This window comes from Vidua chalybeata, chromosome 1 (genome assembly GCF_026979565.1).
Source record: "Vidua chalybeata isolate OUT-0048 chromosome 1, bVidCha1 merged haplotype, whole genome shotgun sequence".
Classification (NCBI taxonomy): domain Eukaryota; kingdom Metazoa; phylum Chordata; class Aves; order Passeriformes; family Viduidae; genus Vidua; species Vidua chalybeata.
The window spans coordinates 130,928,301-130,947,345 of NC_071530.1; the positions used below are offsets into that span (position 1 = coordinate 130,928,301).

Below are 19,045 nucleotides of genomic sequence, written 5' to 3' on the forward strand. Positions count from 1 at the left end.
AGATTGCATCCATTCTAATCAGATTCATAGATAAGACTGAATAGTGAGTTTCTATTTTTCCAGTTTCTGAATTCACCCTTTGGCTCAGTGACTGGCTTCCATTTCCTGTCTCTGGAGAGCATAATGTACTGCCTGAATATCTATGCTGATTTATATTCACAATGCTTATCTGCTTCCATTAACCAGCCTGTAAAGTTTTCAGTTAGTTTGAAGGACCATTATGGATTGATGGAGGGTTAAGAGCAGATAGCAGAGAGGAAAGACATAGCCATCTGTGGATCAAGTGACAAGATTTGACTGTTGTAATTTCGATGTCTGTGGTCAAAATAATGGTTGTGTTCCACTGAGGGTGGGGACCTGCAATCCAAAAAGTTTGTCAGGTTATGTACCTTCAGGTTAGCAGAGGAGCACTCAGATCCCTTCCAAGAGGAGTTTCTTTGTGTCTGATGCAACACCATGGAGCACACAGTTTTCTGATGGAGAATTCCCAAAAAGAGTCAGGGGGTGTCTGGGGTCCTTAGTGGTCCACAGTCCTCTCTAGGAATATGACCACTGTTTAACCCCGCTTCTGCACTTGTGCTGTGGTCACCATAGAACAGGAAAACTGGCTTCAGAAAAGGACTGCCCTACCTATGTACAGTCCCCCCTTTCCAGGAATGTTCTGTACCAACTTGCCCACTTGAATGGTCATTAGTGTTGGAGGCATAGCAATACATTATCTCCTTGCTGTCTGTCACAGCACATGTCACAGTTAAGACAGCCATGATATACAGAGTGTCACCATACAATTTCAGAAGGCTTTAAGCATTCACCCATCCAGAGTAACATCACTTCAGAAGGCTGCAAGTGCCTGCCCTTCTTGTTCTTTAGCTCAGCCTTTTATATTCTTTATCTTACATGCATTGCATCTGTGTGCCCTCTGTTCCCTTTAGTGATTGGTCAGTGCACCTGGGCACTCCATGGCTCATTGGTTTCAATACTGGTCACCTGCTTTTCACAGCTGTAGCCCATTGGAGATGAGGCTCGGCTGCAGCCCCACTCCCAATTCCAACTTCTACAGGCATTCCTATCTCCTCTCACTTCTTGAACTGTTAATGAGAAAATATCTTCTGAGGGCCCTTAGGGCCATTGACCCATATATGAGGTTTGGGTCTGCAGAATGAAGAAGAGTGCTTACCTCCCAAGATGTAAAAGCCTCACCAGGAGACTTTTCTCCTACCAGATAGATTTTGTTTCATACAACAGTGAAGGGAGTGAAGTTCACTCGTATCATTAATTCTCCAAGCCAGGAGACCTATGAAAAATAACAGCAACCTCAATGCTGAAGTAATAATACTGATGTAAACACAGTAGTCTTAGGATACATGGATTTAAAAGAGGATCAGAGCACAGGAAGAAGTCTTGTCCATTATTTATCAGCTCATCTTTATCATCTGGAAGATGGACAACTCTTTGGATGACTGCTGTCACTTCTTCTCGCACCAGATGAAACTGACTCTGAACCTGAAAGAAATGGATCACAGGTTGGGGCTTAGCATTACAAAAGTGCAGTAAGACAGCTATATCTTCACAAAGGGAACTTCATTCATTTTCAGAGTCATCTGGAGATCAGATTTAATTACTAATTATGTTGTGTCATAATAAACTAATAAACATGTTTCAGTATACTTGAGAAACTAGTGCTTTTTTAGTAATGTGAGGATTTTACTATAAATCCTGTTATTAAACTAGTGATCAGTGCTAGGGAGGGGATTTCAACTGTAGTGCTTTTCACAGTTAACATGCTTTAGCATTGTGATTTACTGAGGTTACACTGCAAAATATATTTATGATTTTTATAATAATATATATTTGAAATTCTAAATGTTGTCCTAATTTCACTAGATAAATTATCATAAGATGCTTGCAGCCTTTAAAGGTGACATAATTTATTAAGTGCTTTTCAAATACGAGTGTTTTTAGATTGTGTAGTGCATAAAATACTGCATTTACAAGCTCAAACATATGGTATTAATGAAGAGCAATGGCTCTGACAATTTCCTTTTCTAAGTAATGAAATTTTCTGATTAAGGGCTGAAGATGCCAAGGTAGCCATTCTGTAATCTTAATGTGCACAGATGTACTTAAACACATGGTCATCAATGCATGTTTGTAAACTCACATGAGTATAATGTGAATCATACTTGGAACTATCCCACAAAAGTCTGTTCCAAAGTCTATTTAAATCTACAGAACAATTCCTACTGATTTTATATGTTGTGGTTGAGGTCCAAAAGGAATGATTATGGATATTTTTTTGCAGAAGGCAGGTTATCAACTTCTATAAGAATTGGTGAAATCCTCTCATGGCAGAACTCCCTATGGATATTCCTTATGTACATTTAGACAATCTGCTTCACATGCTCTTTAATGACCAAGAAGTGATGCTGATAAATCTGGAGATTCCATTATGAATAATTTATCATCAGCTGCATAAAGTATCTCAGACAGTGCACTTCAGTGATAGTCTTACTTTTTATTGAGGTATTTTAGGAAACGTACACTCATTCTTCATTCAGACGTCTGTTTTATCCTCAGTCCCTGCTGGGGTTCACAGACCAACTCCTCCTTTGTCTTTTCACATGCAAGCTAACTAATGTCAGTGCAGGTGCCATTAAAAATTGCATGATGGCTGGCGTGCTTGCCTAAACAAGAAGGAATCTTGGTTCAAATCTCTCCTTTGCCCTGTGTGGTCTTAACTTGCATCTCCCGTATCTTAGAAAGCTGCCTGGACTCCAGTGAATGGGGTTGATATATGACTTAACCTGTCCTAATTTCCTAATTGCTATCAGATGTTGAAGGATTCACTGAAATGCTTCTGGAAGTATAGATCTTCCTTCTCATGGCTGAGTACTCCAGAGGTGTAAAACTGGAGATTTATTTAGACATTGGGTAATTTGTTCTCCATTTACTTTGTTTTTCCCCACTCCAAAATAATTATTAGCTATTCCAGGGAGGGCTCAGAAGGAGAGGTTTTTGGGACTTTTCTCACTCTGGCAGTTTGAGCACTTCTCCAGGAGACAAGGTTTAGAACTCTTAACATAGAAGAGCAGCCACTATCACTGCCAGATTGAATAAATTCAGGTGCCAGCAGTGAATGGATGAAATCAAGCTGTTACTGGGGTTACTATGAAATGAGAAGAAATAATGTTTTCTTTTATAATGAAAACAGTATACATATTGAAAAGGAGGAACTTCAAGCGAATATTATTTATTTTCCTCACTATTCTGCTCCTGCTTAATAATTTACTCTTTTTTGGTTTGGGGTTTTGTCTTGGGGGGCTTTTTTTGTTGGTTTGTTTGGGGTTTTTTGTTGTTTTGGGGCTTGTTTGGTTGATTGGTTGGTTGTGGACAAGGCCTTAGGGGTTTTCTTTTCTGTAAATTTTATCATCTAACTTCTTTTTTAAAAATAAAAGCTTTTTTCCTTTCCTGCAGGTCCTGTTACCACCATATGATGATCCTGTGAATGGAGCTGCTAAAGATCCACCACCACCTTATGTGTCAGCATAAGTGAGAGTGCTGTGTCCCTAGGGAGGATAGCTTTACTTTACAGACATTGAAGCAATAGTTTGATAATTTCACTTCCAGAATATAACCTTTGTGGGTTACACTTTGCTGTTTTGCTGACATATTGAAACCTAAAATGTATGACTCATATTCTGTAGATAGTTTTAATAATTTGCTGCAACTACAGTAGTGTTTCAGAAACTAGTGAACTAGTTTCAGAACAATTCTGGGTAGCACTAGGGTTACAGTAGTCACTGAATAGCTTTTTCCACCATATCTGACATATAGTGCTAGAGAACATAGAACTTTGCATTTTCAATCAGGTTCAGAGTGTAACTTACTTTTTTTATTTGTAAAACTTCAAAAGCATTACAAATATGTTTCTCAGATGCCCATATTCAACTTCAGAATATAGACCAAGTCAAAAATAAAAGTGACATTCCAGTTCATTCCTCTTCTGCAAGTATTTTTGAAGTTACTATGCTATGAGTGATGATGATGACTGCAAGAAGAACTAGTCTTATGCACTGTTTTCATCAACCTGGCTAATGGGAAACATATTTAATTGGGAAGGATAAGTATGGGAAATGACAGTAGACAAAACACTCTATGTGTAACAAGCCAGAACCTGTGGTCTACACAGAATCACTTTGTCCCAGCCTGAAACCATTCTAATGCTCAAAAAGAAATGTAGCAAATTCTGGTAATTTTCTTTTCCGCCTACACACCTTTTTCCTCTCCACTAACTTCACAAATAGTATTTTGAAGTCACAAAATCCTGCTTTAAAGTCCCATGATTAGGTGGCAAAGCTGTGTCTTTCATACTCAACATGCAAATGTTTTCCCATCGGAATGTGCCTGTAAATATCGCAATGTTCTGCTGAGTGTAAACTAAATTATGCAGATTCTAAGAGACATGTTCCCAACCTGTGGGAAACTTAAGCATGTAATTTCCTTGAGCTTTAGCAGATATGTTCTGTCTGTTTCTCATATACATCAGTGTTGGGGGATTAGATTCCTTTTATGACTGAACTGGTTGTACTGAGAATCTTTCTCAGGGGGTTATCCATCCATGAATGTTTGTGTGAGGTATTTGTTTCTTCTCTAGAGAAGTGCCTCCTTCACATGTAACTTTTTGTTTTGATGAAGTTTCTACTTTTAATTGAAAAGAAACATGAAAAGGGAATATAATGTGTGTCTCTACCTCTCCTTGTTTCCCTCTGCATTGTCTCCTTGGCATTTGGGGCGATTGTACAGGCTGAAGCTCAACTGGTGCCATTGCACAGCACCCCAGGTAAAGGGCAGTGCAGAGCTGAGTCACAGTTTGGGGGGGCACCAAAAGATACCAAGGTACCATCTCTCCTGTGGCTGGGCTGGCATGTGAGTCCACACCCTTCCTGAGGAGGACACCTGTTCTCACCCTTAGTGCACTGACTCCATTCTGCCGACTGAAGAAATGGGGAACTTATCCTGACTTTTTCTGGAAAAGAGCTTTCCAGGGGAACACAGGACCAACAAAATTTTTCACAGAGATTGCAACTGTGAGTTGTTCTTGTAGAGGCCAGGGAAGGAAAGGACAGACTCTTTCTGCCTGTCTCTTCCACACCCCTGGCAAAAGGCAGGTCCCCATCTGCTTGTTGAAATTTTAGTTCATGGTTTATCTACTGTAAGATCAAGCTAAGCAATGCATTTGAATGAACCAATCCTGAAATCTATCACTGATCTTTGTCACAATCCTATTTTTTTTCTTTCTGAATAATGCCATCTACTCTCATTACAGGTATCTTTGGGAATTAATGTGAATTTGGGTGTTGTGCTGGCTGGCTGGGCTTCTGAGCTTATTTTCTTTCATTCTTGACAGATTTGTGGAGGATATTAGGCAGTCATCTGTTTGAGAAAAGCTGGTTGTAAATACATTGCATCTGTGTATACAAACTTCTCTAAAATAAAAGGGATTGTTTCCTCAAGACTATGGAAATATTTTTTTATTGTCTTCCAAGCACGAACGTACACAAATTCCTGTCCAATCAATCTGTCACAGTAGAATTTTCTCTGTAGAGGACTAGAAGTTAGTTTTTAGTCCACTCCCCAGATTCATCATACTGTATAAATGGAGGAGAGGACAGGAAATTCTATAATTTATTGCATAGTAAGACCAAAAGATAATTCAAGGTTTTAGTTCATTGTCCAAAACCACAGGCATTTTTTCAGGTCTGATGAAGTGTGTAATACAGAACAGGGCTAAACTGAGCTACACTGAAAGCTGGGGTTTCTTTTTCTCCACACCATAATAGGGATTACGTGCTAATTCACATGAAATTTCTTAAGACTTTAGGTTGTCTCACTAAGGAATCAAGACTCCTTCATACTCCCCGTGTGTGCATAAATGTGAGTACAGTGTGTCCTGCCAGAACTCCCCTTGGATTTGGTCCAATTTGAGTTAAAGAGGGCAGGAAGGTTGTGGTATCAAAACCATGACATTCTTGCACACAGAGTAAATAGCTGGGTAGGAGGTAACAGATAATATAATATTAGTTTAGTTCTGGTGACATATCAGAGGATCCCCATGAGAGGTGAGCTCCTCCCACACAAAAATGAGATTCTGTGGGTTACATGAACAGCCATAAACTCCAGCTGAAGGGTTTTTATCCTCAGATGTTGAATTCATTCTCCATTTCCATGTATAATCCTGGGGAATTTACACCACAGCTTTTCTGTAACTCATTTTTTAATAGTCATCTGTGACACAGCCTATTAAAAAGCTGGCTTCTTAAGTTTCTGTGTTTTGGGAACTGCTTACTCCTAACAGTTTTCCCCAATATTCCTTGCATTTTTTCCTTTCTCACAGATATTAGGAGCATCTGCTTACTCAAATGCTCTCCTGGTTTTGTATCTGAAACTCCAATATAACTGCTTTTTACTAATAATTTTTAGCAACTTAGGAGTGGAACTTTGAAGAATTGTTGACATGAAACATCATAAATATAAGGCCAAAACCAGCAAACAGGAATCTAAACTTTGATAGAACCAGAAATATAAGTAGATCTTTTGCTGAAATTTCTCCTGGGGTTTTGGTTGGTTTTTTTGGTTTTTTTTTTTTGTTTTGGTTTTTATTTTTTTTTGTTTTGGTTTTTTTGTTTTTGTTTGGTTTTGTTTGTTTGTTTGTTTGTTTGGAGTTTGTTGTTGTTGTTGTTTTATTTTTTTTAATGTGTGCTACAAGACATTGCAAGCTTCACAAATCCTACACATGCTAAGGCACAAATCCAACTTTTCTCATATGTGCCTGATGCTTTTATTCCTGAATGAACAATGCAGCAATGCAGCTTTCCTTCATTTTACACTCATCTATGCTTCATACTGGAGAAAGCAACAAGAAATTTGTAGTGGTGACCCAACAATATGGCACTCATGCTTATAAGTACATGAAGTTTTCCAAAACAATTACTAATAACCATCATTTTAGGTGTTGGTCTGTCTGTACTTCTTTGGGAAAACCTCTGGTTGGTAAAAAGAATCCAAGTTTGATATGTTAGCAAAGGCCACACTGAATCAATATACAGCCAGATAAAATCTTGGCAAGGAAGCAGAGCAAATGATAACCAGTCAACAAGTTCCAAACAAATGCCAAATTCTTTCAAATTAGGGCATTCCTCCCCACTACCCTGTTGGCTAGAGACACCATGGACAGTTTTAAAAATTGTTGCTAATAACAAGTCTGTGCACAATGGTGATTGGAATGTGCAAAATGGAAGACTTGGCTACTGCTAAGGGCAGAAGGGAAAGAGGAGCAGGAACAGGAACAGAACATGGGAGGGCAACATTAGTGTACATCTTTTAAACAGCACAGAAACAAGGTTCACTGCTGCAATATTGGTTGAGTTATGTGCCCTTTCTTTCTCTTCTGCTACAGTCAGGAGAAAATATAATTGTTCATGTAACCTCTTATATTAGTTGTTAGACAAGCTCTGTTCCAGAATTCTATCACTGAAGTGGATGATACCTTTGTCTTATTTTCTTTGATGCAAGATCTACAGATTAATATTTCTAAACCAAAAGTATTGGTTAAATGCCTGCCAAACTGTCTAGTCAGACAGACGACTCTAAACTGCTCCTCTGGAGCTAAGTTTTATCCTTAGAGACTTCTTAGATGCTCTCTCCATAGAGGCTGTTCTCCTTATATGCTGCTTCTCTGGAGCCAGGTTGTATCTTTCCCATTATCCATCTCTATTAGCTGTAGAAACTGCAGTCAAATACCACAAAAAAGCATTTATTGCAAATTCACTATGGAGATGTTTCAACACTATCTCAATTCCCAGCTCTGAGAAATCCAAAACAGCAGCTATAGCTATCTAAAGAGAGGCTTGGCTCTGATAAATCAGGATTAGTGTTCTTTCAGAGAAAGACTCTGGTAGTTGTAAATGATGTCTCCACACCCATGGGTTTGACCTGGAATCGTTCTGCAATGTGGCCAGTTTTTCAGCTGAATAGCTCAGCAGGGTGTGGAATACAGATCTGTGACCTCCTGCCTGCAGCCTGTGTCTACCTCCAGCAGAAGAGGATATTCTAGCATTGGGAGTGAAAGCCTCATTGTCACCCAGCCAGCAGATACAAAGCCATTTCAAAGCAAAAAGGCAGTTCTACAACTATACCCTGGACAATAAGCTACAACAGTAGTTTGTTTTAGTGAAGAACCTTAGTGAAATTTAATGCAGTAAATTATTTTCTTTTTCTTCAGAGGAATTAACTCTATCATAGCTGAAACCAGGACACATTATTTAAATGTATCAGACAGGAGAGTTTTTGGGAAATAATGAAATGTTTTCATTTGTAGCCAGAGCTGGACTTAACTAATTAGTCTGAGTGGAGGCCACAGGGTGACTTGGAAAGCTGAATAAATAACCAGGACATGAGTCAGGCCTGCAGCAGGGCTGGCTACTTGGCTTACATGAGAAGCTTTGCTAGCCAGCAGGGACGAAAGAGCAGTGAAGCTACTCTGAGGGAGGGAGCTGCAGCACTGTGGAGTCTCTGCAGTGATTTCAGAAGACTTCTGTTTGCTCTTTGAGGTCGACATGGCCAGCAGTAGCAGGGATGAGGCACATGAAGCTTTTTAGCCTAGGACCTGGGCTCCATCACAATACCTATGTGCATCCTGGTAATAAATCTAACAGGTTTCTGTTTCATATAAACTTTCCCTAAGTATGTAAATACTTCTGTTTTTTGAAAGGGTTGGGGCTTTTTTTTCAGATTCATTTTTTTAATGTAATATTGAATCTGTTTCCCTTTTCAAAACTCCCCATTTCAAAACCCTTCATGACACTAGAGGCAAGGATGAAATTAGAGGTCCAACATGGGTAAACTTTTAGCATCAAATCTTCTGACCCCATTCAAGGCCAGGATGGGCAAGGTGCTCTTCAAAATTCAGATACAGCCTAGTAAGATGAGATATGTTCTACTTTATGGATGGAAGACATTTCAGCCTTCATTCTATGCTGGAGGCAAGCACAAAACAGGCACCCTCTCTCTTATGGAGAAAAGGTGTCTGGATAGGCAAGTAGTTTTATAGTTTTATTTTGTGTATCACCAGTACACCAGTTTAAGATCAACAGATGAAATAAACCAATGGGACACTGCAGGAGATTGATACTATTTGTACGAATGTGTCAATATCAGATAGACTCACCTGGGGCAGCAAGGACAATGAAAGTAAAAGAACAAAGGCAAGAGCTGGCAATTAGTTAAACTTATTTCTCCTTTGGGAATTTATAAAGTTTTCTGCACCTTAAATCATTAGAAAAATGGGATGAGTTTTCTTTTTTTCTTTCATTGCATGAGAGCAGAGGATGAAATTAGTTCTGTCAATTAGACAGAGCAGCCTAAATTTCCTGCTGTTGTGTGATCCTGCTGATTTACTTCTCATAGAAAAACAGCTAAAGAAGTTCAAAAGGTTCTTAAAAACAGAATATTTGATCCATTAGTGTTGGGTGTTTTTTTCTTTAAAAAATTGAACTTTGCTTATTTTTAAATGCAAATCTTTTCCTTTTAAATAAATAGATATTTAGTCATGGTATCTGTGGCCATATGTTCATCTAGGACTGACTGATTTCTGTTTCAAATGTATATTCTCATTATGGTTTTTTATCTTGTGAATTGTCTGCAAAAAAAGCCCAGAGCACAACATAATATATCGCTACCTTTTGATTACTTATTCCTCTCTGCAATTCAATTTTTCAGCCTGGATAAAAAGTCCTGACATAGTCATTTGGAGAAATATGTTTCAAATAAAGGTAATGTATCGCTACACTCAACAGACACTGTGTAAGCACTCCAGGGGTCTAGAAAAGTAGCCCCTGGTTAAAAAGGGAAGCTCAGAAATACTCCTTTGTCAACTGTTGCACTCGTATTAGCACCAAGCAACAGAACATGCATGGTTCCATAATTCCCACTCTGCAGGTGTAGAACAGCAACATTTAGATGCGAGCTGCCTTTTTTGTGGCTCCGGTACAAGAGGCTGCACCAGCAGCACAGTCCCAGTGGAGCTCAGACCAGCTCATTTTACATAACCAGCCTGAGGATGAGCTAAAAAAAGGGGTGTCTAAGAAAAAAGGGAGGTGGTTGTTTGAGGAAACAAACAAACATCTAGCAAACAGCTTTGTCTCAGGGGTCCTGAGACCAGATAGAGTCACAAGCTGGGAAAGTTTTAGGATGTGACCTGTGGTTGTATTCATGGTTTCTACATGCAACCAACATACAATGTCTTTCCTGGCCATGAGCTAGGTCCATACTTAGCTCACATTCCTTCTGCATGTTCCTTTTTCAGTTATAAATCACCTCTGTGGCAATGCTTTTCTGAAATGCAGGCAGATTAGATCTACTACATTTCCTTTGCCTCAAAAAAAACCACAACAGGTTGAATGAGCACATCCTAATGTTGAGAAACTAATTCTGTATTTATCACCTGTTCATGTTTTGAAACATCTGTAATTTTTTTTTTTCTTCGAATTTTGTTCTGAAGTGTTTAGTATTATTTGGATCAGAATAGAAGCTGAGATGGCATTTGTACAAATCATGATGGTTTAAGGTATTTATTGCTTTTCAATTTGATATACCTGTGCTGGGATGGAAGTTGTCTCCTCCCCTTGATGTGAATGTGTTTTAAGGTTCATGTCTCCCTTGTTTGTAGTTGCTGCAGCTCTCGCTCATTATTCTGCCTTTGTCTGTGTTTACTGTAATAAAATATTTATAGATAGCAAAGTCTTTAGCATTGCATCGACAAATAGAAGCAAGACAGATTTCTCAAGGACCTAGATAAAATTTTTGTTAGTTTCTATTGCAAACAAGAAAAACTGAGGTCTTACTAAAATGTAGTTTGAAATAAATAAATAAATTTAAATGGTTGTTAGTGCAATAAAATGTCTATGGCTTTTGCCAGTGGAGGAATTCAGCTTTTATTTATTGACATGCAAGGTTTGAAATGCTTATAAACAACATCATAATGTTGTTTTACTATTAACTGTCTTTATTAGTGTACAGAGAGATCAAACTGTAGTTTTTAAATCACTTAAAATGTTTGTATCTGATAGCCTTATGATTGGAAATGTAGAATGTATGTGTAATACTAGGTCATAGGGTTTATAAACCACACTGTACTGCAATTAATCAAGAAGAATTTGCAATGCATATGCAAATTTGAGTCTATCAGTGGAAGCATCAGTCTTAATTGTTTAATTAGAAGAGACACCCTTTCCTAGGTCCAGTGCTGACTGAAATCAAACTGTCTCAGTTGACTCCGGAAGAGCCAGGTCAGCAGGTGTTTGGTATCTTAAAAAAAAAAAAGAATGCAAGTAAGTTCCTGCTAGTTACAGTGAGTTTTCTTGAATTCTTACAATATCTTGAAAGCAAAACTTTATCAATCTTTCTGTACTATTCTTCCTAAATAAAGACAAGATGTTCTTTTTTTCTTTTTTCTTTTTTTTTTTTTTTTTTTTCCTTAGACATCTACTGTGGTTCAAACTACTGTCATGTAAAGCAGGTATGTTACAGCTGGTCAGTAACACTCTGACCAACCATTAGTGGTCATTTGTCAATTACCATATGGTTCTCCATTTTTTATCACTTAAAAATCACTTAAAAGATAAGGATATAGGATTCGAGGCTAAATCGAATCTGTTTTCCTGAAGAAGTAGGTAGGTAATTATCTCATCATCCATCTAAAAACATCATCCTTTTGCTACATCCACAAATTCTACTTTGGATGTGCACTCCACTTTTTTCTTTGCTGTTTTGAGCATCTCTTCCTATAGCTGCTTGACACCTGCTTGACACTTACATGATTCTAATTTTTTCATGGTACATTATATCACCTCTAAAAGGAAATAAAGAGACAGATATTTTGCAAACCCATACTGTTTTCTTACTTGAATTCTTTGCATTCAGCTGACATATTATATAATTCCAGGAACATGCTACTGGTTAAAAATAAATTCAGTAAAGACTCAAACACAGGTATAATGAAAAGTGTTTATTTCTCACTTGTGGTAAAAAGGACTATCCTGAGTGTTAGTGATACATCAATGATACATGAATTGCACAGTTCTGTTCACAATTCATAGCTTGTAAACTTCATTATATACATATAAACTTCATTATATACATATAACTTCATTATATACATATAAAAACGGGGGAACTGAAACAGATCAAAGGGTTTGAAGGAGTATGAATATGTAAAGAACTTGCACATCTCTCCCACACTACTGTGGTCATCTTGCTGTGTTTTTTTTCCAGATGTTTGAGGACTAGAATCTTGACAAGATGTACTTCAATCTAAGAATCATTTCACAGTCTTAAAGTAAATGAAAAAGGCTAGTAACCCCCAGGTGTGCATGGCTGGACGTGCGGGCTCAGGTCCCTTTTGCCTCGCTGTCTCTGTACCACTGCAGACTTCCATCTTTCTGGGTGCCATGGATAGCAGCTGAGGTCAGCCACAGGGGCTCAGAGAAATGGACAGAAGGCAAAATTTTGATTGTTGAGGCCCACATATTGCAATTAACTAAGTTCTTCCTACTGAAATTCTCTTGAAAACTCCATTTGACTCTCCAAAATGTTTTGGAACCAGAAAATCAGAACTCTTTCAGACAGTAACTGAAAAGCAAGCATTTGCCTTATACATAGGTGACATATTTTCTTAATTTTCTTCAGAACTATGTGGCAGCTTATGATTACCATCCAGCCTGGATAATGTTTACTGTGAAAAACATGTGATATACGATATCATCAGAGGCAGGACTCAATGAAGTTATATACTGATGGTAAAATACATACTGAATTAATCCACAGACAGCACTCACCTACTTCATCAAGATGAAAAATTGTCCTGGGATTGCTACTTTGCCAAGTATATTCACAGGCTTTACTTCTGCTGTAACTTTGAACATGTGAGCAGGAAAACTGCATTTTCAGCATTTCCCTTTGTAATTTAAGCCATGCCATGCTGAAATTCAACTCTCCTTCAGAATCCAAGACAATGTTTTCTTACTCAGTTCTGGGACAAAATTGACATCACACACACAAGAAGCCCAACTTAGATCTTACAACATGATCCAGAAAGCATGCAAATTGCTAGCACTGAATCAGTCCTTGCACAATGAAGAATATTCTAAATGTAATAATGTCTTTGGATTCATATGTGTGTCTGGATCTTAAATGAAATAACAAGGTTCTTCATGAATCTTATGTAACGTCTGTGTTGTGCTCAAAATAAGCACCCAAATATCATCCGAACTACAACTCTGGCAGAATTTAGGCAATATGGCTCTTGACCTAGCGGTATTCATACAAAATTATATAAATCAAAGAATAAAAAAAGAAACTTATATCAACATTTTAAATGTGGTGTTTAGATGCCCAGCAGCCAAAGGGTAATCAGTCCATTCAGATCCCTGGGGGCTTTTGTGGCAATATTTGCAGTAGAAATACCTGCCTGATCTGTCATTGCTGTGGCTCCTGGCTTGAGATTTCCTCTGATTTCCTCTTCAGTGATGATATTACTTCTTTGAAAAGTAAAGAGACTGTCTTGTAGCACGTATCAACAGGAGTGTGGTACTTAAACTCATAAGTACATCTTTAAAAGAAAAAGTTAAAAAACTAATGAATGCTGCCTGGCTCTGCATGCCTCAGATGAAATATGCTTTGTTAAAAGCCCACTATGATAATTTATTAATCTACATTATATATGTATTATATTCATCATAGGTATTAATATACAGAATATATATGTACATATATATGCATATAAACAAAAGCTTCAGTGTTGATTACTAGAAGCATCTTTTCTTTTGGCTATGGTACAGCTGTGAATGCTGAGCCACAGTTAAGTCTGACTCATGAACCATCTTGAAGAGATCATAAGAGGCTCCAAACCCTGCACTGAATTTAGATTTAAAAGAGATTACTCACAATCTTCAAATTAAGTATATTTTCAGGGGTTTTGGTGGTTTCTCAAAAGAAATCATAAGCTTAAAAAATATTTGGTTCCTAAAAGTTTGGTCCTGCAATACCTATATTTGTGGAAATCATCCCAATAACTTTGTCCTTCATGAAGTTCATAATGAAATGTAAATGTTAATCCCTTTGTTACCAATCCTATTCTAACATCCAGAAGACAAGGAGTCTGGGTTTTGCTGCCAGGGCTGTGCAGAGGACCTTGGGAGCCACAGAGGGTTGTCAGGTCTGTCCAGCTCTCTGTGAGACCTTGTGCTGGTCACCCTGTGCTTGCTCTCAGGCACTCTTCCAGGACAGATGCTCCAAGCCTCTGTGCAAACAGCAGTTAGCAGCAGCCATGCCATACCTGCACTTCAGACTATCCTGCAAAAAACACTAAGAGCCAGCTCTGCTTTTTGTGAGGTGTACATTTCTGCTGGTTTCTGCTGGTTGTGATGTAAGAGCACACAGGGGAACTTAGGCAGCCAAACAGCTGCAGGAAGCTTGTGCATGAGCTGGGCACGAGCCAGCTCAACCTTGTACAAACTGGTGTCTTTCTCCATACCAGATCCCTCTGCGGGGAGGAGGTGAATGCCCACCTCCACAGGTTGGAGAAAGCATGGTCTGCAATGTAGAACTGCAGGCATGAAGGAAGCAGTGAAACGGAGCAATTTGAAGGTTGGGTAACCATTGAATATGCTCTCTAGGCATCACTTTTGGAATTAAAATACAAGATCTTTTTTGAGTCTCTAATATACAAAAAGATAAAGAATCACCACAAACTGGTTATTTTCTGCATTAATTTATGGATTGCCTTACAATAGCAGTTCTTTATTAGTAAAAAAAAAAAAAAAATGCAATGGAGAAAAAAAGTCCCTTACAAAATGTTATAAAATATGAAGGATGGAGATGTAGACAAACCAGCCTGTTTCTAGTCTGATTTTTCTGTCTGCAGGTTTCTATCATTAAGTGCTATTACATTTCTGTTGGCTCCACTGAAGACACCTTTTATTGAAGTTTCGTTCTTTATATACTTATATGGTGTCCTTAAGTCACCTTCTAAATCTGAGTTATTAAAGGCATTGCATTTCCTGAGTTTTTCACTGGATGGCATATTTTCTAGTTCTCTAATGGTTCTTTCAGTTCTTGCTATCCCATTCCAAGGTTTTTTAAACAGTCTGCTTGAATTATTCAGAGCTTTAAGGTGTAGCCAAAATAGAATATGTTTTCTTTAATGTTGTGGATAAAGAATTTAAAGCACTACAGAGTCAAAAATTTATCCTTGCAGAGTTTCTCTTGAAACACACTCATGTAATAAGTATTCTTTGCTCACATACAGCTGAGATTTATCATCTGTTTTGCAATCTATTTCATATGTGCAAAGCTATTGCTGCAGCATTATAGCTCCCTAGTCAAAATATTGTGTTATGTGAGTGCCTAAGAAATGTCCAAGTGTATAATGTTTACACTCGACCCCATATTGATCCTTTCATAGCCCATTAAAAATAAAGAAAAAAGGGATATTTTGACAAAATCTGTTTCTCTAAGCAATCCTGTGTTATATTACCAGTTTTGTGAGTAATACACTGAATGACAGTATTATGGAAAAATTTAGGTAAGAAGTGACCAAAAAATACCCAAGGATGGTATCCAGCATCTCTAAGTTATAGTCTCGTATGATGAATCTTCTCTTTTACCTGAAGTCAAGAAACTTTACCTTAGGAACTCTTCAAAATATGATTTTTTTTAGTATAGTCACTAGTGGTGGTGGTGGCATATATGGCTCCACACCAATCACTGTGTTTTAAAAGACTGAAGAGGAAGAAAACTTTGAAAAAGAAGTTTTAGTGATAGGATGAATGATGAAAGGCTTCTTGAAAATACTACTAGATAGTAGAAGATATGATATTGTAGGTATAGAATAGCTTCATTTAATGTGTACCTGGTGATGTTGGGGAAAAAAAAATCAAGTCTCCCTGCCCCTAAATATCTGGAAAATCCATTCAAATGTAAGATGATATTTCACAGAAAAATGCATAAAAGCAAAACTGCAGTAAAAAAAAAAAAAAAGGTATGAGATGCTACAGAACATCTGTAGTAATCTTGGTATCTTGGTATGCTTTGTAGCTAAGTTAAACCTGGTTAGGTAATTAAAGGATACTTCTAATACTGCCACTGCATCCAACCCAAAGGAAAAGTTTCACTCACAGTCAGATAAAATTTTTTGCTTCAAAAGATGGAAAAATCAATCATCTACTTTGATATCTACAATAAGTACAATTAGGAATGCTAGTTGGAAACAAACAAAAAAAAATTAAAGAACTAGAAGAGAGACAAAAAACCATAGTATAAAATCACAGAATTACTGAATCATTAAGATTGGAAGAGACCCTCAAGATCATGTATTAGAGAGGATTAATCCACGGGCTAACAGATGTAGGTCCATATATAAACTGAATACAAAGGTGACCATCAACCATCAGTGGGGCTGTGGCCACTTAAAATGATAATGAAATCCTTGACCACATCAGGAGAAGTGGAGAGGGCTTGCATGGTGTATCGTGATTAGTTTTGCCACACACTCTCTCAGGAGTCACATACACAGCAAGAACTTGCTGAGTGAAACAAGAGTGAAAGCTGAAAATTATTGCTGTCACTAAATGCCCTGGGCAAGCCTTGGAGAACAAAATGAGATCTTTAGGTTTAAAGACAATGTTGATATGAAGAAACAAATACAAAATGGCCATACTTTAAGACTGGAAATATATAGGAAGTGTCTAACTACTGTGAAGCTCTGAAACAGTCCTCTAACAGCAGGAGGAAAATGAATTCACTGCTGTTTTACTTAAAGTACCTGCTTATAATGTAAAATCTACTTTCTGAAATGTATTTTTTATATTAAGTGCTTGCCTGTGATAACTAAGAAGCAGCCTACATCACTTCTTCCAGACTGAGAGTAATCCTCCCAGGCATTTTGAGAAGACAGTAAAGGACTCAAATCTCAAGTATCTAGTTAGCAATCTTCATGAAACTCAATAATTGCCTGATTTTTTTTTTCTGGCTAGATTTTTGATTTTTTGCATATTAAAGCATGGCTTGATATAAGCCTCCAGCTTTTTCTTACTTTACATCTTCCAATCTTCCTCTACCCATTGTATCAAATGTAGACAGACTGAACAAAGGCTCTCCCAAATCAAAAAGAAGTCACACAATGGGAGTGGAGGACAGGAGCTCATTATTTGAGAAAGGACAAGTGACAAAGAGACTGAAGCTTTGAGTGGGGATTACACAGTACTTCTGGTGTGGTATAAATAAATACCAATGTCAAATAAAGTAAAATAAAAGTCCCTGTCTTCTATGATATCTCTTATGAAACAAAGAGATGCTTTGTGTTGACTTGCTGCCATCATCCTTTCCTCCAATCTCCCACTGGGACACCTTCCATGTGTTCAACCTGCCAACAGCAGCAGGCTGCATGGCCTCTGGGAAGAGCACTAGTGATGGGCTCTCTTATGTATAAACTGGAGCTAAAGCCACCAGAGTTACTCTGGGCTCTCACATGATTTTGTCGCAACATTTTCTCCTCCTGTCTTTTGTCTTCTTCTGGCAACTCAGCTGATGCCTCAAGCCACAGCACAGGGAAATGGAAGTATGGTTTCTGTATTTTCAGAGAGCAGAGAATTAATTAGCACCATGACTGGGGCCTCATCCTATGCTACCTTACAAGGATGAAACAGAATGGGTGAATTGTTCTGCACTTGGCCCTGCTGGGTTTGCTATAATGTCTATCAGTGCTCAGTTGCCTTTTTATTTTTTCCCTTCTCTCTGGCTACAGAAAAGGTTCAGGAGCCAGTGCTCAGAATTAAAGACAAAGTGAATCCAACCACTTTCAGTTTTAGATTTGCTTGTTATCTGTATCCTTCCTTTTAGAGATTAGATTTTGCACACCCACATCACAGGCAATTAATTGTTCCTTACAAAACTTACATAAAGTAGCTCTGTGGATTTGCCAGAGTTACTCATTATTCCAGCAACTCTGAGGGGTAAAAGTCTCCTCTGTCAGACTCCTCTGGCACCTGATGTACAGCAATTGGCATGGCTTGGCGATTTATGTCTTTCCTGTTGGACAGTGACAGTGAGTCCGGCTCACCTCTGCCATTTAAATGGCTTTCACTGGGATTTGTTTGATTGTTTGTTTGTTTGCCAGGAAACAGAAATCACAATTGCTTGGGAACAAAGCAGGAATTTTATTTTTTCTTCTTCATACATAATACCGTAAGTGTTGATATAAACCCCACACTTAGTTTTTCCACCTGGACTACTGACCGCGCCGCTGCTGTGTCAGCTAAGAAACGACGGTCCCCTGCTACTTGGCCAACTTATTTCACGCTTCCCTCAGCGTTTTCCCCGACGGAGACTCTCACCGGTTCGCCGCGGTGGCAGACACCGCATGAATCACCAGGGACTGTTTGCCTTGGCCCGCGGGTCCTGCACCCGGGGAATGGGATTTCCATTCCTCGACGTTTCCCTTGGTCGGCTTCCCTGGAAGGCTGCGGCCCGGGGAGCACGGCGCTGGCCAGGGAAGGATGCGCTGAGCCTCTAGACAGAAACCATACCGCTTTTCTCTAGCAGGAACCCACGGCCCCCTCCGGGAGAGCTCCCTCGGCCGGAGTAGGCGCTGCTCCTGGGGCTGCGGGAGCTCCCCTCTCCGCCCGCCACAGCGCAGGGACAGCTCTGCCAGGGAGGAACCAGCAGCGGGGCCGAGGTGCGCGGGGCGGCGGGGCTGGGCCGGGGCCGCCGCGGCCGGGCGCCCAGAGGGGCCGGCAGCCCCTGTCCCTGACGGGGCTGGCAGGAGGGAGCGGGTCCCGCGTCCCTCGGGACCAGGCGGGAACGCCTGGGACAGACAGCCCGTATCCCGCAAGAGCCGTCGATTCCCTCTCTTTCCTCCCGGCGGGCGTGAGGGGGAGGGAGAACAGCCCGGGTCCCACACACGGGGCAGGCGGGAAGGAGTGGGACGGCA

The 19,045-nt window shown here is 39.2% G+C and overlaps 1 protein-coding gene across 1 annotated transcript in view; it reads left to right on the top strand.

Moving 5' to 3' along the window:
* The window catches only part of LAPTM4B (lysosomal protein transmembrane 4 beta), a 59,389-nt gene extending 53,876 nt beyond the window's left edge, over positions 1 to 5,513 (top strand). The window contains exon 7 of the mRNA XM_053963739.1: positions 3,475 to 5,513. Within this exon, the coding sequence (XP_053819714.1) occupies positions 3,475 to 3,549 (75 nt within the window). The 3' untranslated portion in view covers positions 3,550 to 5,513. The remainder of the gene's footprint in view (positions 1 to 3,474) is intronic.
* Positions 5,514 to 19,045: the final 13,532 nt, after the last annotated feature.